General features: G+C 49.3%; 1 protein-coding gene across 1 annotated transcript; it reads right to left on the reverse strand.

The window, feature by feature from the left end:
- Positions 1–11154: 11154 nt before the first annotated feature.
- sarnp (SAP domain containing ribonucleoprotein) lies at positions 11155–16242 on the reverse strand. Its single transcript, XM_084480113.1, has 11 exons — positions 16146–16242; positions 15124–15223; positions 14988–15037; positions 14791–14861; positions 13346–13397; positions 12447–12520; positions 12330–12367; positions 11742–11767; positions 11577–11645; positions 11409–11495; positions 11155–11318 (listed from the first exon to the last, which is right to left on the reverse strand). Exons 1-11 carry the CDS (start codon positions 16176–16178, stop codon positions 11277–11279), a joined length of 642 nt encoding a protein of 213 aa, XP_084336239.1. The 5' UTR covers positions 16179–16242; the 3' UTR covers positions 11155–11276.
- Between the last annotated feature and the right edge of the window lie 7005 nt (positions 16243–23247).

Below are 23247 nucleotides of genomic sequence, written 5' to 3' on the forward strand. Positions count from 1 at the left end.
TACTGAGGAGAACGATGTTTTAAAACAGGCTGCGTCACAGGAACCTACGTCACAGAGCCTGGTCTCTATAAGCGTCCTGCGCTTCACTCCCCCGCCGCAGGGGGCCGCCATTCTCCACAATCAGAATTACTTTTATTACATCTTATATAAGTAAAAATACAAATATGTAAAAATATGTAGCAGCATAGATCACAATAATAATTAATAAAATAAAGTAAAGTAAGGAATAAGATAAACTAAAACAGTGGTAATAAGTAATGAGTAATAAGTTATGAGGAGTAGTAAAGTGTACACTGTGTTCAAGTGGTAGTGGTACCAGCCACAGTTGATTGTAGTGCAAAAATGCTGCGCAAATTACAGAAAAAGATGTATTTAAATAATGTGGTGTTGTAGTGTGGGTTGGTTTGGTGGTGGGTTCCTCCAGGTGTTGTAGTGTGGTTTGGTGGTGGGTTCCTCCAGGTGTTGTAGTGTGGGTTGGGTTGGTGGTGGGTTCCTCCAGGTGTTGTAGTGTGGTTTGGTGGTGGGTTCCTCCAGGTGTTGTAGTGTGGTTTGGTGGTGGGTTCCTCCAGGTGTTGTAGTGTGGTTTGGTGGTGGGTTCCTCCAGGTGTTGTAGTGTGGGTTGGTTTGGTGGTGGGTTCCTCCAGGTGTTGTAGTGTGGGTTGGTGGTGGGTTCCTCCAGGTGTTGTAGTGTGGTTTGGTGGTGGGTTCCTCCAGGTGTTGTAGTGTGGTTTGGTGGTGGGTTCCTCCAGGTGTTGTAGTGTGGGTTGGTTTGGTGGTGGGTTCCTCCAGGTGTTGTAGTGTGGTTTGGTGGTGGGTTCCTCCAGGTGTTGTAGTGTGGTTTGGTGGTGGGTTCCTCCAGGTGTTGTAGTGTGGGTTGGTGGTGGGTTCCTCCAGGTGTTGTAGTGTGGGTTGGTTTGGTGGTGGGTTCCTCCAGGTGTTGTAGTGTGGTTTGGTGGTGGGTTCCTCCAGGTGTTGTAGTGTGGGTTGGTGGTGGGTTCCTCCAGGTGTTGTAGTGTGGTTTGGTGGTGGGTTCCTCCAGGTGTTGTAGTGTGGTTTGGTGGTGGGTTCCTCCAGGTGTTGTAGTGTGGTTTGGTGGTGGGTTCCTCCAGGTGTTGTAGTGTGGTTTGGTGGTGGGTTCCTCCAGGTGTTGTAGTGTGGGTTGGTGGTGGGTTCCTCCAGGTGTTGTAGTGTGGTTTGGTGGTGGGTTCCTCCAGGTGTTGTAGTGTGGTTTGGTGGTGGGTTCCTCCAGGTGTTGTAGTGTGGTTTGGTGGTGGGTTCCTCCAGGTGTTGTAGTGTGGTTTGGTGGTGGGTTCCTCCAGGTGTTGTAGTGTGGTTTGGTGGTGGGTTCCTCCAGGTGTTGTAGTGTGGTTTGGTGGTGGGTTCCTCCAGGTGTTGTAGTGTGGGTTGGTGGTGGGTTCCTCCAGGTGTTGTAGTGTGGGTTGGTTTGGTGGTGGGTTCCTCCAGGTGTTGTAGTGTGGGTTGGTGGTGGGTTCCTCCAGGTGTTGTAGTGTGGGTTGGTGGTGGGTTCCTCCAGGTGTTGTAGTGTGGGTTGGTGGTGGGTTCCTCCAGGTGTTGTAGTGTGGGTTGGTGGTGGGTTCCTCCAGGTGTTGTAGTGTGGGTTGGTGGTGGGTTCCTCCAGGTGTTGTAGTGTGGTTTGGTGGTGGGTCCCTCCAGGTGTTGTAGTGTGGTTTGGTGGTGGGTTCCTCCAGGTGTTGTAGTGTGGGTTGGTGGTGGGTTCCTCCAGGTGTTGTAGTGTGGTTTGGTGGTGGGTTCCTCCAGGTGTTGTAGTGTGGTTTGGTGGTGGGTTCCTCCAGGTGTTGTAGTGTGGGTTGGTTTGGTGGTGGGTTCCTCCAGGTGTTGTAGTGTGGTTTGGTGGTGGGTTCCTCCAGGTGTTGTAGTGTGGGTTGGTTTGGTGGTGGGTTCCTCCAGGTGTTGTAGTGTGGGTTGGTTTGGTGGTGGGTTCCTCCAGGTGTTGTAGTGTGGTTTGGTGGTGGGTTCCTCCAGGTGTTGTAGTGTGGGTTGGTTTGGTGGTGGGTTCCTCCAGGTGTTGTAGTGTGGTTTGGTGGTGGGTTCCTCCAGGTGTTGTAGTGTGGGTTGGTGGTGGGTTCCTCCAGGTGTTGTAGTGTGGGTTGGTGGTGGGTTCCTCCAGGTGTTGTAGTGTGGGTTGGTTTGGTGGTGGGTTCCTCCAGGTGTTGTAGTGTGGTTTGGTGGTGGGTTCCTCCAGGTGTTGTAGTGTGGTTTGGTGGTGGGTTCCTCCAGGTGTTGTAGTGTGGTTTGGTGGTGGGTTCCTCCAGGTGTTGTAGTGTGGTTTGGTGGTGGGTTCCTCCAGGTGTTGTAGTGTGGTTTGGTGGTGGGTTCCTCCAGGTGTTGTAGTGTGGGTTGGTGGTGGGTTCCTCCAGGTGTTGTAGTGTGGGTTGGTTTGGTGGTGGGTTCCTCCAGGTGTTGTAGTGTGGGTTGGTGGTGGGTTCCTCCAGGTGTTGTAGTGTGGGTTGGTTTGGTGGTGGGTTCCTCCAGGTGTTGTAGTGTGGTTTGGTGGTGGGTTCCTCCAGGTGTTGTAGTGTGGGTTGGTTTGGTGGTGGGTTCCTCCAGGTGTTGTAGTGTGGGTTGGTTTGGTGGTGGGTTCCTCCAGGTGTTGTAGTGTGGGTTGGTTTGGTGGTGGGTTCCTCCAGGTGTTGTAGTGTGGTTTGGTGGTGGGTTCCTCCAGGTGTTGTAGTGTGGTTTGGTGGTGGGTTCCTCCAGGTGTTGTAGTGTGGTTTGGTGGTGGGTTCCTCCAGGTGTTGTAGTGTGGGTTGGTTTGGTGGTGGGTTCCTCCAGGTGTTGTAGTGTGGTTTGGTGGTGGGTTCCTCCAGGTGTTGTAGTGTGGTTTGGTGGTGGGTTCCTCCAGGTGTTGTAGTGTGGTTTGGTGGTGGGTTCCTCCAGGTGTTGTAGTGTGGTTTGGTGGTGGGTTCCTCCAGGTGTTGTAGTGTGGGTTGGTTTGGTGGTGGGTTCCTCCAGGTGTTGTAGTGTGGTTTGGTGGTGGGTTCCTCCAGGTGTTGTAGTGTGGTTTGGTTTGGTGGTGGGTTCCTCCAGGTGTTGTAGTGTGGTTTGGTGGTGGGTTCCTCCAGGTGTTGTAGTGTGGTTTGGTGGTGGGTTCCTCCAGGTGTTGTAGTGTGGGTTGGTGGTGGGTTCCTCCAGGTGTTGTAGTGTGGTTTGGTGGTGGGTTCCTCCAGGTGTTGTAGTGTGGTTTGGTGGTGGGTTCCTCCAGGTGTTGTAGTGTGGTTTGGTGGTGGGTTCCTCCAGGTGTTGTAGTGTGGGTTGGTTTGGTGGTGGGTTCCTCCAGGTGTTGTAGTGTGGTTTGGTGGTGGGTTCCTCCAGGTGTTGTAGTGTGGTTTGGTGGTGGGTTCCTCCAGGTGTTGTAGTGTGGTTTGGTGGTGGGTTCCTCCAGGTGTTGTAGTGTGGGTTGGTTTGGTGGTGGGTTCCTCCAGGTGTTGTAGTGTGGTTTGGTGGTGGGTTCCTCCAGGTGTTGTAGTGTGGTTTGGTGGTGGGTTCCTCCAGGTGTTGTAGTGTGGGTTGGTGGTGGGTTCCTCCAGGTGTTGTAGTGTGGTTTGGTGGTGGGTTCCTCCAGGTGTTGTAGTGTGGTTTGGTGGTGGGTTCCTCCAGGTGTTGTAGTGTGGGTTGGTGGTGGGTTCCTCCAGGTGTTGTAGTGTGGGTTGGTTTGGTGGTGGGTTCCTCCAGGTGTTGTAGTGTGGTTTGGTGGTGGGTTCCTCCAGGTGTTGTAGTGTGGTTTGGTGGTGGGTTCCTCCAGGTGTTGTAGTGTGGGTTGGTTTGGTGGTGGGTTCCTCCAGGTGTTGTAGTGTGGTTTGGTGGTGGGTTCCTCCAGGTGTTGTAGTGTGGTTTGGTGGTGGGTTCCTCCAGGTGTTGTAGTGTGGGTTGGTTTGGTGGTGGGTTCCTCCAGGTGTTGTAGTGTGGTTTGGTGGTGGGTTCCTCCAGGTGTTGTAGTGTGGGTTGGTTTGGTGGTGGGTTCCTCCAGGTGTTGTAGTGTGGGTTGGTGGTGGGTTCCTCCAGGTGTTGTAGTGTGGTTTGGTGGTGGGTTCCTCCAGGTGTTGTAGTGTGGGTTGGTGGTGGGTTCCTCCAGGTGTTGTAGTGTGGTTTGGTGGTGGGTTCCTCCAGGTGTTGTAGTGTGGGTTGGTGGTGGGTTCCTCCAGGTGTTGTAGTGTGGGTTGGTTTGGTGGTGGGTTCCTCCAGGTGTTGTAGTGTGGGTTGGTGGTGGGTTCCTCCAGGTGTTGTAGTGTGGGTTGGTTTGGTGGTGGGTTCCTCCAGGTGTTGTAGTGTGGGTTGGTTTGGTGGTGGGTTCCTCCAGGTGTTGTAGTGTGGGTTGGTGGTGGGTTCCTCCAGGTGTTGTAGTGTGGGTTGGTTTGGTGGTGGGTTCCTCCAGGTGTTGTAGTGTGGGTTGGTTTGGTGGTGGGTTCCTCCAGGTGTTGTAGTGTGGTTTGGTGGTGGGTTCCTCCAGGTGTTGTAGTGTGGTTTGGTGGTGGGTTCCTCCAGGTGTTGTAGTGTGGTTTGGTGGTGGGTTCCTCCAGGTGTTGTAGTGTGGGTTGGTTTGGTGGTGGGTTCCTCCAGGTGTTGTAGTGTGGTTTGGTGGTGGGTTCCTCCAGGTGTTGTAGTGTGGGTTGGTTTGGTGGTGGGTTCCTCCAGGTGTTGTAGTGTGGTTTGGTGGTGGGTTCCTCCAGGTGTTGTAGTGTGGTTTGGTGGTGGGTTCCTCCAGGTGTTGTAGTGTGGTTTGGTGGTGGGTTCCTCCAGGTGTTGTAGTGTGGTTTGGTGGTGGGTTCCTCCAGGTGTTGTAGTGTGGGTTGGTTTGGTGGTGGGTTCCTCCAGGTGTTGTAGTGTGGTTGGTGGTGGGTTCCTCCAGGTGTTGTAGTGTGGTTGGTTTGGTGGTGGGTTCCTCCAGGTGTTGTAGTGTGGTTTGGTGGTGGGTTCCTCCAGGTGTTGTAGTGTGGTTTGGTTTGGTGGTGGGTTCCTCCAGGTGTTGTAGTGTGGGTTGGTGGTGGGTTCCTCCAGGTGTTGTAGTGTGGTTTGGTGGTGGGTTCCTCCAGGTGTTGTAGTGTGGGTTGGTGGTGGGTTCCTCCAGGTGTTGTAGTGTGGTTTGGTGGTGGGTTCCTCCAGGTGTTGTAGTGTGGTTTGGTGGTGGGTTCCTCCAGGTGTTGTAGTGTGGTTTGGTGGTGGGTTCCTCCAGGTGTTGTAGTGTGGGTTGGTTTGGTGGTGGGTTCCTCCAGGTGTTGTAGTGTGGTTTGGTGGTGGGTTCCTCCAGGTGTTGTAGTGTGGGTTGGTTTGGTGGTGGGTTCCTCCAGGTGTTGTAGTGTGGTTTGGTGGTGGGTTCCTCCAGGTGTTGTAGTGTGGTTTGGTGGTGGGTTCCTCCAGGTGTTGTAGTGTGGTTTGGTGGTGGGTTCCTCCAGGTGTTGTAGTGTGGGTTGGTTTGGTGGTGGGTTCCTCCAGGTGTTGTAGTGTGGTTTGGTGGTGGGTTCCTCCAGGTGTTGTAGTGTGGTTTGGTGGTGGGTTCCTCCAGGTGTTGTAGTGTGGGTTGGTGGTGGGTTCCTCCAGGTGTTGTAGTGTGGTTTGGTGGTGGGTTCCTCCAGGTGTTGTAGTGTGGTTTGGTGGTGGGTTCCTCCAGGTGTTGTAGTGTGGGTTGGTGGTGGGTTCCTCCAGGTGTTGTAGTGTGGGTTGGTTTGGTGGTGGGTTCCTCCAGGTGTTGTAGTGTGGTTTGGTGGTGGGTTCCTCCAGGTGTTGTAGTGTGGTTTGGTGGTGGGTTCCTCCAGGTGTTGTAGTGTGGTTTGGTGGTGGGTTCCTCCAGGTGTTGTAGTGTGGGTTGGTTTGGTGGTGGGTTCCTCCAGGTGTTGTAGTGTGGTTTGGTGGTGGGTTCCTCCAGGTGTTGTAGTGTGGTTTGGTGGTGGGTTCCTCCAGGTGTTGTAGTGTGGGTTGGTGGTGGGTTCCTCCAGGTGTTGTAGTGTGGTTTGGTGGTGGGTTCCTCCAGGTGTTGTAGTGTGGGTTGGTGGTGGGTTCCTCCAGGTGTTGTAGTGTGGGTTGGTGGTGGGTTCCTCCAGGTGTTGTAGTGTGGTTTGGTGGTGGGTTCCTCCAGGTGTTGTAGTGTGGTTTGGTGGTGGGTTCCTCCAGGTGTTGTAGTGTGGGTTGGTGGTGGGTTCCTCCAGGTGTTGTAGTGTGGTTTGGTGGTGGGTTCCTCCAGGTGTTGTAGTGTGGTTTGGTGGTGGGTTCCTCCAGGTGTTGTAGTGTGGTTTGGTGGTGGGTTCCTCCAGGTGTTGTAGTGTGGTTTGGTGGTGGGTTCCTCCAGGTGTTGTAGTGTGGGTTGGTTTGGTGGTGGGTTCCTCCAGGTGTTGTAGTGTGGTTTGGTGGTGGGTTCCTCCAGGTGTTGTAGTGTGGTTTGGTTTGGTGGTGGGTTCCTCCAGGTGTTGTAGTGTGGTTTGGTGGTGGGTTCCTCCAGGTGTTGTAGTGTGGTTTGGTGGTGGGTTCCTCCAGGTGTTGTAGTGTGGGTTGGTGGTGGGTTCCTCCAGGTGTTGTAGTGTGGTTTGGTGGTGGGTTCCTCCAGGTGTTGTAGTGTGGGTTGGTGGTGGGTTCCTCCAGGTGTTGTAGTGTGGTTTGGTGGTGGGTTCCTCCAGGTGTTGTAGTGTGGTTTGGTGGTGGGTTCCTCCAGGTGTTGTAGTGTGGTTTGGTGGTGGGTTCCTCCAGGTGTTGTAGTGTGGGTTGGTGGTGGGTTCCTCCAGGTGTTGTAGTGTGGTTTGGTGGTGGGTTCCTCCAGGTGTTGTAGTGTGGTTTGGTGGTGGGTTCCTCCAGGTGTTGTAGTGTGGTTTGGTGGTGGGTTCCTCCAGGTGTTGTAGTGTGGTTTGGTGGTGGGTTCCTCCAGGTGTTGTAGTGTGGGTTGGTGGTGGGTTCCTCCAGGTGTTGTAGTGTGGTTTGGTGGTGGGTTCCTCCAGGTGTTGTAGTGTGGTTTGGTGGTGGGTTCCTCCAGGTGTTGTAGTGTGGTTTGGTGGTGGGTTCCTCCAGGTGTTGTAGTGTGGTTTGGTGGTGGGTTCCTCCAGGTGTTGTAGTGTGGTTTGGTGGTGGGTTCCTCCAGGTGTTGTAGTGTGGTTTGGTGGTGGGTTCCTCCAGGTGTTGTAGTGTGGTTTGGTGGTGGGTTCCTCCAGGTGTTGTAGTGTGGGTTGGTGGTGGGTTCCTCCAGGTGTTGTAGTGTGGTTTGGTGGTGGGTTCCTCCAGGTGTTGTAGTGTGGGTTGGTGGTGGGTTCCTCCAGGTGTTGTAGTGTGGGTTGGTGGTGGGTTCCTCCAGGTGTTGTAGTGTGGTTTGGTGGTGGGTTCCTCCAGGTGTTGTAGTGTGGTTTGGTGGTGGGTTCCTCCAGGTGTTGTAGTGTGGTTTGGTGGTGGGTTCCTCCAGGTGTTGTAGTGTGGGTTGGTTTGGTGGTGGGTTCCTCCAGGTGTTGTAGTGTGGGTTGGTTTGGTGGTGGGTTCCTCCAGGTGTTGTAGTGTGGTTTGGTGGTGGGTTCCTCCAGGTGTTGTAGTGTGGGTTGGTTTGGTGGTGGGTTCCTCCAGGTGTTGTAGTGTGGTTTGGTGGTGGGTTCCTCCAGGTGTTGTAGTGTGGGTTGGTTTGGTGGTGGGTTCCTCCAGGTGTTGTAGTGTGGTTTGGTGGTGGGTTCCTCCAGGTGTTGTAGTGTGGGTTGGTTTGGTGGTGGGTTCCTCCAGGTGTTGTAGTGTGGTTTGGTGGTGGGTTCCTCCAGGTGTTGTAGTGTGGGTTGGTGGTGGGTTCCTCCAGGTGTTGTAGTGTGGGTTGGTTTGGTGGTGGGTTCCTCCAGGTGTTGTAGTGTGGGTTGGTGGTGGGTTCCTCCAGGTGTTGTAGTGTGGTTTGGTGGTGGGTTCCTCCAGGTGTTGTAGTGTGGGTTGGTTCCTCCAGGTGTTGTAGTGTGGTTTGGTGGTGGGTTCCTCCAGGTGTTGTAGTGTGGTTTGGTGGTGGGTTCCTCCAGGTGTTGTAGTGTGGTTTGGTGGTGGGTTCCTCCAGGTGTTGTAGTGTGGGTTGGTGGTGGGTTCCTCCAGGTGTTGTAGTGTGGTTTGGTGGTGGGTTCCTCCAGGTGTTGTAGTGTGGGTTGGTGGTGGGTTCCTCCAGGTGTTGTAGTGTGGGTTGGTGGTGGGTTCCTCCAGGTGTTGTAGTGTGGGTTGGTGGTGGGTTCCTCCAGGTGTTGTAGTGTGGTTTGGTGGTGGGTTCCTCCAGGTGTTGTAGTGTGGTTTGGTGGTGGGTTCCTCCAGGTGTTGTAGTGTGGTTTGGTGGTGGGTTCCTCCAGGTGTTGTAGTGTGGTTTGGTGGTGGGTTCCTCCAGGTGTTGTAGTGTGGTTTGGTGGTGGGTTCCTCCAGGTGTTGTAGTGTGGTTTGGTGGTGGGTTCCTCCAGGTGTTGTAGTGTGGTTTGGTGGTGGGTTCCTCCAGGTGTTGTAGTGTGGTTTGGTGGTGGGTTCCTCCAGGTGTTGTAGTGTGGGTTGGTGGTGGGTTCCTCCAGGTGTTGTAGTGTGGGTTGGTTTGGTGGTGGGTTCCTCCAGGTGTTGTAGTGTGGTTTGGTGGTGGGTTCCTCCAGGTGTTGTAGTGTGGGTTGGTTTGGTGGTGGGTTCCTCCAGGTGTTGTAGTGTGGTTTGGTGGTGGGTTCCTCCAGGTGTTGTAGTGTGGTTTGGTGGTGGGTTCCTCCAGGTGTTGTAGTGTGGTTTGGTGGTGGGTTCCTCCAGGTGTTGTAGTGTGGTTTGGTGGTGGGTTCCTCCAGGTGTTGTAGTGTGGTTTGGTGGTGGGTTCCTCCAGGTGTTGTAGTGTGGGTTGGTTTGGTGGTGGGTTCCTCCAGGTGTTGTAGTGTGGTTTGGTGGTGGGTTCCTCCAGGTGTTGTAGTGTGGTTTGGTGGTGGGTTCCTCCAGGTGTTGTAGTGTGGGTTGGTTTGGTGGTGGGTTCCTCCAGGTGTTGTAGTGTGGTTTGGTGGTGGGTTCCTCCAGGTGTTGTAGTGTGGGTTGGTTTGGTGGTGGGTTCCTCCAGGTGTTGTAGTGTGGTTTGGTGGTGGGTTCCTCCAGGTGTTGTAGTGTGGTTTGGTGGTGGGTTCCTCCAGGTGTTGTAGTGTGGTTTGGTGGTGGGTTCCTCCAGGTATTGTAGTGTGGGTTGGTTTGGTGGTGGGTTCCTCCAGGTGTTGTAGTGTGGGTTGGTTTGGTGGTGGGTTCCTCCAGGTGTTGTAGTGTGGTTTGGTGGTGGGTTCCTCCAGGTGTTGTAGTGTGGGTTGGTGGTGGGTTCCTCCAGGTGTTGTAGTGTGGTTTGGTGGTGGGTTCCTCCAGGTGTTGTAGTGTGGTTTGGTGGTGGGTTCCTCCAGGTGTTGTAGTGTGGTTTGGTGGTGGGTTCCTCCAGGTGTTGTAGTGTGGTTTGGTGGTGGGTTCCTCCAGGTGTTGTAGTGTGGTTTGGTGGTGGGTTCCTCCAGGTGTTGTAGTGTGGGTTGGGTTGGTGGTGGGTTCCTCCAGGTGTTGTAGTGTGGTTTGGTGGTGGGTTCCTCCAGGTGTTGTAGTGTGGTTTGGTGGTGGGTTCCTCCAGGTGTTGTAGTGTGGTTTGGTGGTGGGTTCCTCCAGGTGTTGTAGTGTGGTTTGGTGGTGGGTTCCTCCAGGTGTTGTAGTGTGGGTTGGTGGTGGGTTCCTCCAGGTGTTGTAGTGTGGGTTGGTGGTGGGTTCCTCCAGGTGTTGTAGTGTGGTTTGGTGGTGGGTTCCTCCAGGTGTTGTAGTGTGGGTTGGTGGTGGGTTCCTCCAGGTGTTGTAGTGTGGTTTGGTGGTGGGTTCCTCCAGGTGTTGTAGTGTGGTTTGGTGGTGGGTTCCTCCAGGTGTTGTAGTGTGGGTTGGTGGTGGGTTCCTCCAGGTGTTGTAGTGTGGTTTGGTTTGGTGGTGGGTTCCTCCAGGTGTTGTAGTGTGGGTTGGTTTGGTGGTGGGTTCCTCCAGGTGTTGTAGTGTGGTTTGGTGGTGGGTTCCTCCAGGTGTTGTAGTGTGGGTTGGTTTGGTGGTGGGTTCCTCCAGGTGTTGTAGTGTGGTTTGGTGGTGGGTTCCTCCAGGTGTTGTAGTGTGGTTTGGTGGTGGGTTCCTCCAGGTGTTGTAGTGTGGTTTGGTGGTGGGTTCCTCCAGGTGTTGTAGTGTGGTTTGGTGGTGGGTTCCTCCAGGTGTTGTAGTGTGGTTTGGTGGTGGGTTCCTCCAGGTGTTGTAGTGTGGTTTGGTGGTGGGTTCCTCCAGGTGTTGTAGTGTGGGTTGGTTCCTCCAGGTGTTGTAGTGTGGTTTGGTGGTTGGTTCCTCCAGGTGTTGTAGTGTGGGTTGGTTTGGTGGTGGGTTCCTCAGGTGTTGTAGTGTGGGTTGGTGGTGGGTTCCTCCAGGTGTTGTAGTGTGGGTTGGTGGTGGGTTCCTCAGGTGTTGTAGTGTGGGTTGGTTTGGTGGTGGGTTCCTCAGGTGTTGTAGTGTGGGTTGGTTTGGTGGTGGGTTCCTCAGGTGTTGTAGTGTGGTTTGGTGGTGGGTTCCTCAGGTGTTGTAGTGTGGGTTGGTTTGGTGGTGGGTTCCTCCAGGTGTTGTAGTGTGGGTTGGTTTGGTGGTGGGTTCCTCCAGGTGTTGTAGTGTGGGTTGGTTTGGTGGTGGGTTCCTCAGGTGTTGTAGTGTGGGTTGGTTTGGTGGTGGGTTCCTCAGGTGTTGTAGTGTGGGTTGGTTCCTCCAGGTGTTGTAGTGTGGGTTGTTTTGGGGGTGGTGGGTTTCTCCAGGAGCCTGACTATCATCCTCTGGGTATCTACCGTTTCCCAGACGACAGTAGCTCAAACACAGCTTCAACCACCTCTATACATCTGCCATGGACTCGAAAAGTCCCAACAGCGGATTTATTTAGCAAGGCTGTGGCCTACTACTTATCCTTTGAATTTATTAATTCAAGTCAACATACAAACACACTCAGCAATGACAAGTTATATTTTCTGTAACCTACCCCCTATTGGTTGATGAATAATTCTTAAATGATGGATTCAAATCCATGATGTGAAAATTAAACACAACAATGGTGGTCAAATGTTTGACTGCTTGGTTTGGGCGGTCAGAGAACGCGAGCCACTGGGCTCCAAACAACAAGGACACACCAAGAGGCACTTATCCAAAAATTGAGAACAATTTATTTAAGATCACAAAATGTTACAAAAAAATGACACAATATGAAGCAGTTAGCATTCATTAAATGCTTAAGTAATAAAACAAAATTATGATCTACATCCAGTTATTTACACTTTTCCAAATCTCTCAGCACGCTTCATTTTCTTTGCCTGAAAAACAAAAAGTAACAATCAGCATCAATTGTTGTGCTCAGAAAGGGTCAGATAAAAGAGACGGTTGATGTCAGGAGCAGAGCCTACCTCCACTTCAGCACCTCCTGCTGAAGACGCAGCCGTCTGAGCTCCAAACCGCTCCTTCCTCTTCTTCAGTTTCTCATCTTCCTCCACCTTCATTAAACAAGACAGCTGTTTAGTAACAAACCAGGACTACACTGGAAGCTTCAGGTTCAGACACGGTCCAAAGGTCACCTTTTGGGAGATGGAAGAGACGTTCATGCCAAACCGCTCTGCTCTCTTCTTCAGCTGGTCCACACTCACCTTCACGTGGAACACAACACTTCATTATTCAGCTTCAATAAAGGAATCAAAGGGTTCAAAAACATTTCATTGTTCTAGGCGGTTGAAAATACTCACGGCTGCTTTGCCACTGGCCACCACACCTGCACAAACACAGGTTTGAGTTGGATCAATGGAGGTATACTACATCATATCTATACATACACACTAGGGATCCACCAATACCGACTCTTTATCGGCCGATGCTGCTTTTTCTCCCTCAGCTGACATCATCATAATGACCCAATGATGATAACAAATGGTACAAGTCTCAGTTTAAAAAAGGTTGTCCGATCGTCCGATAATATGGGCCAGTCGATCACTAATACACACACACCATCTGACAGCGTTCTATACACACACACACCATCTGACAGCGTTCTATACACACACACACACCATCTGACAGCGTTCTATACACACACACCATCTGACAGCGTTCTATACACACACACCATCTGACAGCGTTCTATACACACACACCATCTGACAGCGTTCTATACACACACACCATCTGACAGCGTTCTATACACACACACCATCTGACAGCGTTCTATACACACACACCATCTGACAGCGTTCTATACACACACACCATCTGACAGCGTTCTATACACACACACCATCTGACAGCGTTCTATACACACACAGCGTGTGTCTTCTCACCTGGGGAGGGGCTCGGAGCGCTGGCAGGGAGGCCAAACCTGGACACAAGAATCCTGGTTAGAGTCACAACATTCACCCTCAGATCCACCAGAGAGACGACGTGGCGGGGAGGCTCACCTCGCAGCTCGGACCGCCTTCTTGCTCTCTGCTGTGGCCGGTATGTTAAAACGCTCCGCTCGTTTAAGCATTCTCTGAAATAAAACAGTTCAGTAACAACATGCGTTTAGCAATGGAGTCTCACATTATCACCCGTCTATATGTTACCACATGCTATTACACATATCAATGGTGGAAACCACTGATTTAACATTTCACAGCATACAAGCAATTGCTTTGAAAGGGCATGTTTTTCTTCTGAGAAATATAACCATGATAACAGTAAGGTGAATCTGGTCATTGTGGCTGTACCCTTAAATGGACATAGTGGAATCATCGTTCTGACAGCAGAGCGCTATTTGAATCACAAACCATCCTATCCAAACCCTACTGCCCTGGCAGACTGGAGAGGACCTAGTGGGCTCCAGCCCCCCTGTAGGGGGACCAGCCCCCCTGTAGGGGGACCAGCCCCCCTGTAGGGGCTCCAGCCCCCCTGTAGGGGCTCCAGCCCCCCTGTAGGGGGACCAGCCCCCCTGTAGGGGCTCCAGCCCCCCTGTAGGGGGACCAGCCCCCCTGTAGGGAGACCAGCCCCCCTGTAGGGGCTCCAGCCCCCCTGTAGGGGGACCAGCCCCCCTGTAGGGGCTCCAGCCCCCCTGTAGGGGGACCAGCCCCCCTGTAGGGGGACCAGCCCCCCTGTAGGGGCTCCAGCCCCCCTGTAGGGGGACCAGCCCCCCTGTAGGGGCTCCAGCCCCCCTGTAGGGGGACCAGCCCCCCTGTAGGGGCTCCAGCCCCCCTGTAGGGGGACCAGCCCCCCTGTAGGGGCTCCAGCCCCCCTGTAGGGGGACCAGCCGCCCTGTAGGGGGACCAGCCCCCCTGTAGGGGCTCCGGGGAAACCAGGAGACATGTGAAGGCACACATACCTCAGTGGAGGAGGCGGGGGGGGCGATCTTCACCACTTTGGCCTCAGCCGGACTAGAATGAAATCAGGAAGGAAACAGTCAGAACGGTCTTTAGAGGAACCGGTCCACTACAGTAGAGGGGCTCCGGGCCGTACCGCGGCCGTACCGCGGCCGTACCGCGGCCGTACCGCGGCCGTACCGCGGCCGTACCGCGGCCGTACCGCGGCCGTACCGCGGCCGTACCGCGGCCGTACCGCGGCCGTACCGCTCTGCGTTTCCGTCACACCGGCTTCTCCCCTGAAGGCTTCTTTAACTGGTGAGGCTGGTCCGTCAGATGCTGCAGTGTTGTGTCCATGCCGCTCACTTGTATTGCCTCTTTAGTTTCATATTACAGCCTACCGTGGAATCGGTTTAGTTTGTTAGAGAGTGGGTCATTTTAGACAGACGGAGACACACTAGGATCTGAAGGACGTTCATATCCCCCTTTTGCCTCCTGATCAACAGCTCACTGAGAGCCCATTTCCTTCAGAGCAGTCCTGATCACACACAGAACAAGTGTAAACAGCTTCACACAATGTTAACACCACGTCCTTGATATTAGGGAAATAAACTAGCATTGAATATCGATAAGCAACCCAATGGTGGGAAATATTGTCCGATGTCCAGTCTTTACACCAAGAATTATCTGGGCAAAATCCATCCTATTTAACAAGCTTTTGGTTTTACAAGAGAATATCGTCAAACTAACTATCATCAAACTAACCTGTGGTGCGCTTCTACTAAACCTTCATCAGGGGTTATATAGTTAAAGGAACGAATAATAAAGAATCAAGCTGTTGAGAACTCTTTGTGTGTGGCGATTAATCTCATCCACAGAACGTAAAGATAATTGAGTTTGTTTCGGTCTATATTACTACAGTTTGAGAAACAACTTCTGGCTCCGAACAGAACCAGGGCTGAGGCCCGCTGAGCGAGGGGATCGCTTTGGCCCGACCTCAGAGAGGCTCCGTCTCGGGCGCGGCACGCTTTAACTGCTAGTGGAAGCGCACATCAGCACGGTACGGTACGGTACAGCACGGTACGGTACAGCACGGTACGGTACGGTACGGTACAGCACGGTACGGTACAGCACGGTACGGTACAGCACGGTACTGTACAGTACAGCACGGTACGGTACAGTACAGTACAGTACGGTACGGTACAGCACGGTACGGTACAGCACGGTACGGTACAGTACGGTACAGCACGGTACGGTACAGCACGGTACGGTACAGCACGGTACTGTACAGTACAGCACGGTACGGTACAGTACAGTACAGTACGGTACGGTACAGCACGGTACGGTACAGCACGGTACGGTACAGTACGGTACAGCACGGTACGGTACAGCACGGTACGGTAAAGAGTGGCAATGGAAAAAAACGTCATTAGAAGTTTAGTACAAGCAGTTGAGGTCATGTACTCACTCCTCACACGCAGCGGACTCAGAGTCCTTGTTTGTGTTTCCATTAGTGGCATTGTCCTCTTTAACAAAGTCCTGTGGAAGACAAGACAACTTCAATATTTTTTTAAACATTATTCAACAACAGGAATCACAAACGCCACGGACACATACAAACTCTTTGCACTGCGAGTTCCCTCTGGTTATAATACAACCACTTACCTCTGTGTCCTCTGCCAAAACGTCATCCACGTTCACATCCAGGTCTTCCTCTGGAGAGAGGGAGAGAGATAAAGCACGCGGTCAATGGCCTCCCCACAGCATGATGGCATACCAGGGTGTCATGCTTTAGACATACCATGCTCCTCAAGATAGGTCTGCAGCCGGGCAATGAGGTCCCCTTTGTTACCTTTGGTCTCCAGAGCCCTGGCCTCACACTCCTGCCTGAGCTCTGCCAGCTGAAATAGAGCAGGAACCTTATGGTGGATCACTAATGCTTTATGTTCCACAACACAGGCCACGTTGTAACTGTTAGAAAACAGAACCCCTCAGTGTGTGGAGGGCATCCGTTTAAACCATGTTCTTATGTTTTGGTGGATAAAGGGAGATGTTTAAACCATGTTCTTATGTTTTGGTGGATAAAGGGAGATGTTTAAACCATGTTCTTATGTTTTGGTGGATAAAGGGAGATGTTTAAACCATGTTCTTATGTTTTGGTGGATAAAGGGAGATGTTTAAACCATGTTCTTATGTTTTGGTGGATAAAGGGAGATGTTTAAACCACGTTCTTATGTTTTGGTGGATAAAGGGAGATGTTTAAACCACGTTCTTATGTTTTGGTGGATAAAGGGAGATGTTTAAACCATGTTCTTATGTTTTGGTGGATAAAGGGAGATGTTTAAACCATGTTCTTATGTTTTGGTGGATAAAGGGAGATGTTTAAACCATGTTCTTATGTTTTGGTGGATAAAGGGAGATGTTTAAACCATGTTCTTATGTTTTGGTGGATAAAGGGAGATGGGGCTCGGATGTGAAACGGAGAAGCTTCTTGGCGCGCAGATATGCCGCCATGGTTTCAGGGGGAATGCTTTAATGGTGGTAGACCAATCTTGTGAATAAATAGATAGCATCTGTCCTTGTAACCCAATATATGCAACACTTAAGACCTAAGTCGCCTCAGGAGAAGCCGGTTCTGAGCTAGCCGCGCTAGCTGAGGGGAAGCAGGGAGGAGCACGCCTGATAAGTTGCACTTCGTTCATCACGTTCTGCTTCTCCTCCACTGATGTCACATGTGCAGTAGTTCGATATAGCCGAACCACCAGCTCCCACCTAGACAAAACCATGCAGGAGTAAGAAAACAGATATAAGGAAATTACTCACCTTCAGCTTTTGTAGCTCTATTACTTCGGCCATCTTTCTTTGTTGATGGAATCACGTCTTCCAATCAAAATGGAGCTGGTCTCCTTCTCAAGCCGCTGTCATGCGGCTCCACAGCGCCCTCTACAGCGCTCCTACAGCGCTCCTACAGCGCCCCCTGGCGGCCCAGAGGCTCAACACTGCTCTACAGCGCCCCCTGGCGGTCCACTCAACACTGCTCTACAGCGCCCCCTGGCGGTCCACTCAACACTGCTCTACAGCGCCCCCTGGCGGTCCACTCAACACTGCTCTACAGCGCCCTCTACAGCGTATCAGTCATCAATATTTTTGTTGATACAAAACATGTGCAGAGGTGGAAAGAGTACTGAAAAAAGCTACTCAAGTAAAAGTACAGTTACATCACTGAAATTTTACTCAATTCCAAGTACAAGTATTGTAGTTAAAATTTACTCAATAACAAGTTTTTTACTGGTCATATTTAATGCCTCACCAATCATGGTGGTCAAGTTTTCAACTCCAAGGGGGATCCAAAATCTCTAATCAGGGTTAACTTTGAACAATGATTTTGAGCAATTTTACATCCTGTCATAAGATAACTCTTGAAAACTTATCTTGAATATATTGGTTATCGTGACTTAATTAGCTTTTTTTCAAACCCAACAAAACATACACTAAGGCCTTCTATTTTAGTCTATAGCCTACTTTGACTTGAAGGAGTGTCATGACACTTGACATCTGTGATATTAACACTCCTCTTATCTTTGAATCATTTGTTCAATAGCCTACACAAAACGATTACAACTATTTCAAGTCTATAACTGAAGTTTAATTTTTGAAGCTTGACATAACAAGACAATCAGCCATTATCCATTTAGCCAACCAACTAGTCTGACTGCACAGACGGCTGAAAGGTAGGCTTGTCGCTAGGTGAACTCAGAAATTCTCAGGCCAATGCAGCAAGCCCCATAAACAATCCTCTGTACCATACACAGCTGCATCTGAGACACACAATCCTCTACTCTCAACCAACCCAACCTCTCAAAGTGTGAGGATTCAAGGTGAGTTCTCATGGGGAGGTCAGAAATAAGCCTACCTATAAACTAACTTATTTTGTGAGGTCTGAAGCCTACTGTATGTTTTAAATGCATTGTGACACCATTGTACCATGAGCCACACGCATAATCATAATAAGGCTGAATTAGAGCTCCTGCTAAAATTAACATTGTTTTTTGATCCAGAAACTTTGAGATTCTAGCCAAAAAAAGGATTCTTTGATTTATTTTGGTGATTACCTTTTGAGCCTGACCTACAACAGATAAGTGGCAATCTAATACACAGCCAAGGTAACTGGTGGATCGCTTGGCTGTCATTTCAGAATCTGCAGCTAGGACATTAAAATCTTTTTTCAATTTAATTTTGTTCCAAACAATATGGACTCAGTTTTCCACAAGTGAAGTTATAACCTGTTGTCAGACATCGTAGAGTGGGTGTAGAGCGGGTGTAGAGTGGGTGTAGAGCGGGTGTAGAGCGGGTGTAGAGTGGGTGTAGAGCGGGTGTAGAGCGGGTGTAGAGTGGGTGTAGAGCGGGTGTAGAGCGGGTGTAGAGTGGGTGTAGAGCGGGTGTAGAGCGGGTGTAGAGCGGATGTAGAGCGGGTGTAGAGCGGATGTAGAGTGGGTGTAGAGCGGGTGTAGAGCGGGTGTAGAGCGGGTGTAGAGCGGGTGTAGAGCGGGTGTAGAGTGGGTGTAGAGCGGGTGTAGAGCGGATGTAGAGCGAGGAGCGGATGATAAACCAAGGTGATCTCTGACATAAACAACAGAATAGGTCACATAATAGTATAGGTCGGCCAAATGAACGTTTGCTGTTCCCCCATCGACTGTTGGAAGAGACAACAATACGGCCTGCATGTCAATGTTCTGTGTGCCACAACTAAATGGATGACATGCCTATATTCTCAGTGGAAAATGCATTCTCAGTGGAAAAAAACATTTGAAGATAGCTTTGTCATTAAAATGCGCTTTGATGACATATCAAGAGATAAATGTGCATTTTCTATTGTAATTAGAGGTTTAGTTAGTTAATGTGACGGTGATGGACACTGCTATCCCTGAACCACGCAGCTTCATGCTGTGTGATCCTTGTCTTTGTGTTGTGTAACATTGGTCGTCTGAGCTACTATGTTTTGTGTTATTTTATGTTCTTTCAATAAAAACTTTTCATTGGAAGTTTATTAATGATTTTTTTTATAAATAGATTTTGTTTAACAGGATAATCAGGAAAATGATGATAGTAAGATTATAAATGTGGGGGCTCCAGCCCTACAGGAAGTAACTCACAAAGTATCAGAAAATGGTTCATGACCTCTCACCCCACGGCCCACCCCAGACCTCCACTGATCCAACACACATATCTGAGAATCTTTATTTCGTCAAAAAATAAGTTATGAGCAATATACGTTATATATTGTGCATTAAAATGCAATATCTTATGCAATATCTTTTTTATGTCTGATAAGTGGCGTGGCGCAGGCCCCTACTTTTGACCCCATACATGACAAACATGTCTGCAGGCCAGCTGTCTTTACATGCCTTCAGGCACAAGTTCCTATCTCCCTCCCACCAGAAATGGGGGACTTGAAACCAATGCCGTTGTATGCCTATTCACTCTGAGGTTGAAGGTCATGCCCCTTTTGGTGCCCTTTCAAGATGGTTAGAGATGCCAAATTCATTCAAAGGTTCCCCTGTGTCCCAGGGTTGACATAACCGGGATTGGTTTTTCTAACATTTGCAGAACAAAAGTTTGCCCAAACAGCCATTTTGTTAGACAGAGCCGCGAGACACCGTAGATCAGAAGGTTCTCAGCTCATAGTGCAGCCATGGGGCTTCTCTCCTTGCTCTTGAAGGACCAGTCCATGTTAAGAAGACATGCGACCCAGCTACTACCAGGGGATAACGCAGAACGTGGAGATATTTCTTCAGCAGCCACACATACATTAGTTAATGCAAGAAGCTACCCTTTTTCTTACAATTAGAACAATCACAATAAAGGGAACTTTAAATGTAAGCAGAATTATGTAATGTTTAAATGTCTGGATGGGGAAGCCAAAATTAAAACTACTGACCGTAACGCTGCCGAAAGCATCTTTCTCTAAACTCTTTGCTACTGTTTAGATTACATTGACAATCTTTGAGACGGCCAGTGTTGAAGTTGACATCTTCCCGATCATTCAGCTTGACACAATGCGATCAATTTAACATAGCTATCAATTTCCTGGAGATGCACAAGGAATTGTTTCATCGTAAATCAAAGACAGTTGGCAGCTTTATTGAGGATCGCACAACTCAAAAGCAGCTATAATGCTACCTCTATCTACAATGCTATCTCTTGCTACAATGCTACCTCTTGCTACAATGCTATCTCTTGCTACAATGCTACCTCTAGCTACAATGCTATCTCTAGCTACAATGCTACCTATATCTACAATGCTATCTCTAGCTACAATGCTACCTCTATCTACAATGCTATCTCTAGCTACAATGCTGCCTCTAGCTACAATGCTACCTCTAGCTACAATGCTATCTCTTGCTACAATGCTATCTCTAGCTACAATGCTATCTCTAGCTACAATGCTACCTCTAGCTACTATGCTACCTCTAGCTACAATGCTATCTCTTGCTACAATTCTACCTCTAGCTACTATGCTACCTCTAGCTACAATTCTATCTCTTGCTACAATGCTACCTCTTGCTACAATGCTATCTCTTGCTACAATGCTACCTCTAGCTACAATGCTACCTCTAGCTACAATTCTATCTCTTGCTACAATGCTACCTCTATCTACAATGCTATCTCTAGCTACAATGCTACCTCTATCTACAATGCTATCTCTAGCTACAATGCTACCTCTATCTACAATGCTATCTCTAGCTACAATGCTGCCTCTAGCTACAATGCTACCTCTAGCTACAATGCTATCTCTTGCTACAATGCTATCTCTAGCTACAATGCTATCTCTAGCTACAATGCTACCTCTAGCTACAATGCTATCTCTAGCTACAATGCTACCTCTAGCTACTATGCTACCTCTAGCTACAATGCTATCTCTTGCTACAATGCTACCTCTAGCTACAATGCTACCTCTAGCTACAATGTGATGAAAACATATTTGATCCTGTGGTATGGTCGTTTCAGGGTTAGGTCAGGGCTACCTCTAGCTACAATGCTACCTCTAGCTACAAGGTTACATCTAGCTACAATGCTACCTCTAGCTACAATGCTACCTCTAGCTACAAGGTTACCTCTAGCTACAATGCTACCTCTAGCTACAATGCTACCTCTAGCTACAAGGTTACCTCTAGCTACAATGCTACCTCTAGCTACAGTGCTACCTCTAGCTACAATGTTACCTCTAGATACAATGCTACCTCTAACTACAATGATACCTCTAGCTACAAGGTTACCTCTAGCTACAATGCTACCTCTAGCTACAAGGTTACCTCTAGCTACAATGCTACCTCTAGCTACAATGCTACCTCTAGCTTCAAGGTTACCTCTAGCGACAATGCTACCTCTAGCTACAATGCTACCTCTAGCTACAAGGTTACCTCTAGCTACAATGCTACCTCTAGCTACAGTGCTACCTCTAGCTACAATGTTACCTCTAGCTACAATGCTACCTCTAGCTACAATGCTACCTCTTGCTACAAGGTTACCTCTAGCTACAATGCTACCTCTAGCTACAAGGTTACCTCTAGCTACAATGCTACCTCTAGCTACAAGGTTACCTCTAGCTACAATGCTACCTCTAGCTACAATGCTACCTCTAGCTACAAGGTTACCTCTAGCTACAATGCTACCTCTAGCTACAATGCTACCTCTAGCTACAAGGTTACCTCTAGCTACAATGCTACCTCTAGCTACAAGGTTACCTCTAGCTACAATGCTACCTCTAGCTACAAGGTTACCTCTAGCTACAAGGTTACCTCTAGCTACAATGCTACTTCTAGCTACAGTGCTACCTCTAGCTACAATGCTACCTCTAGCTACAAGGTTACCTCTAGCTGCAATGCTACCTCTAGCTACAAGGTTACCTCTAGCTACAAGATTACCTCTAGCTACAATGCTACCTCTAGCTACAGTGCTACTTCTAGCTACAATGCTACCTCTAGCTACAATGCTACCTCTAGCTACAAGGTTACCTCTAGCTACAATGCTACCTCTAGCTACAAGGTTACCTCTAGCTACAATGCTACCTCTAGCTACAATGCTACCTCTAGCTACAAGGTTACCTCTAGCTACAATGCTACCTCTAGCTACAAGGTTATCTCTAGCTACAATGCTACCTCTAGCTACAGTGCTACCTCTAGCTACAATGCTACCTCTAGCTACAAGGTTACCTCTAGCTACAATGCTACCTCTAGCTACAAGGTTACATCTAGCTACAATGCTACCTCTAGCTACAATGCTACCTCTAGCTACAATGCTACCTCCAGCTACAATGCTACCTCTAGCTACAAGGTCACATCTAGCTACAATGCTACCTCTAGCTACAAGGTTACCTCTAGCTACAATGCTACCTCTAGCTACAAGGTTACCTCTAGCTACAATGCTACCTCTAGCTACAAGGTTATCTCTAGCTACAATGCTACCTCTAGCTACAAGGTTACATCTAGCTACAATGCTACCTCTAGCTACAATGCTACCTCTAGCTACAATGCTACCTCCAGCTACAATGCTACCTCTAGCTACAAGGTTACCTCTAGCTACAATGCTACCTCTAGCTACAATGCTACCTCCAGCTACAATGCTACCTCTAGCTGGACCGCTACCTCTGCTCTCACCTGGCTTTGAGACTTTAAATGACAGTTCCAATTAATTCCTCCTGAGATTTATATGACTATTTATGATTATTAGTATTACTTCAATGTGTAGATTAAATGTGTGGGATCATGGATAAGGGTCACAGTTTACTATTTGAAATTAATTGTAAGAGATGAAAAGGATATGAATGAATGCAGCATTGTTAATAAGAACTTTAAGCAGTGCCGTTTGGCGTAAAACATTAGGGCGAACACATTACCACAGTGACTTTGTCGTTATGTAGCTAGTTGGACAAAGCCGGATGAATTAAGTGAGTCACAAGCACTTTAATAATCCTTATTAACATTGCATTCCTTCATATTTATTTTATAAGCAGTCGAACTTAGAAGTAAAGTGTGGCCTATTGTTATTGGGTAACACAGAAATGACCAACCAGTTCCTTCTAACATAAATATCATTCCACTTTATACCGTACTGATTCAGCAAGTTGTCATCCCTTTCTTGCACTGTAATATAATAAGATATAATTTGTTCTCATGTTCCCTTATGTTAATTTCATGATAGTCATTTGTCCATGTTATCAACACTAATTCTGGAGTTAATCCTGAGATACTGGGACTAATTAGAAAGCTTGCTAAGCTGTCATGCGGCTGTGGAACAGATTTAGGAGCCCATAGAGAGAGGCTCTCATGCTAACCGCTAATGCTAACCGCTAATGCTCCAGTTGTGCCATCAGCGATTAGAAGGTTTATTTACTGTCTACCAAGCCCTGGGTTTCCATGTCCCTTCAAGAATTCCCTAGTAGGAACGTTTCCCCTCAGTTTATCCCAGAAGAATACAGGAATACAAAATAGATAATCAACTATCTACACATTTGTATGGATACAACAATGGAGTGATACAGTCTCAACTTATTTTAATATTGACTAAACCAAACTCATAACACAGTGTACTTCTAACTGATTTTAATAGTGACTGAACTAAATTCGTAACACGGTATACTTATTTGCAGATTTGGGATTCTCTGGAAGCTGCTAACTCTTGTTACATGCAAGAGTTTATGCTTCTTATGTGATTATGTGGCGCTTGTCGTGAGACCGATGCATTCTGGGACATTTAACTTTACTGTATGCATGAATCACTTGAGCCACACGGCCGTCCCCCCTCTGGAGGAGGTGGGCCTCAGAGGCAGCACGTTGCGGATTGGGCCCCTGGGTTTTTGTGAGGTGGTGATGGTTTATAAAGCGAGGCCTCCGCCTCAGTGAGGGTATTTCATGAGGACGGGACC

Source organism: Micromesistius poutassou (genome assembly GCF_964030765.1).
Source record: "Micromesistius poutassou genome assembly, chromosome: 15".
NCBI classification, from domain to species: Eukaryota; Metazoa; Chordata; class Actinopteri; order Gadiformes; family Gadidae; genus Micromesistius; species Micromesistius poutassou.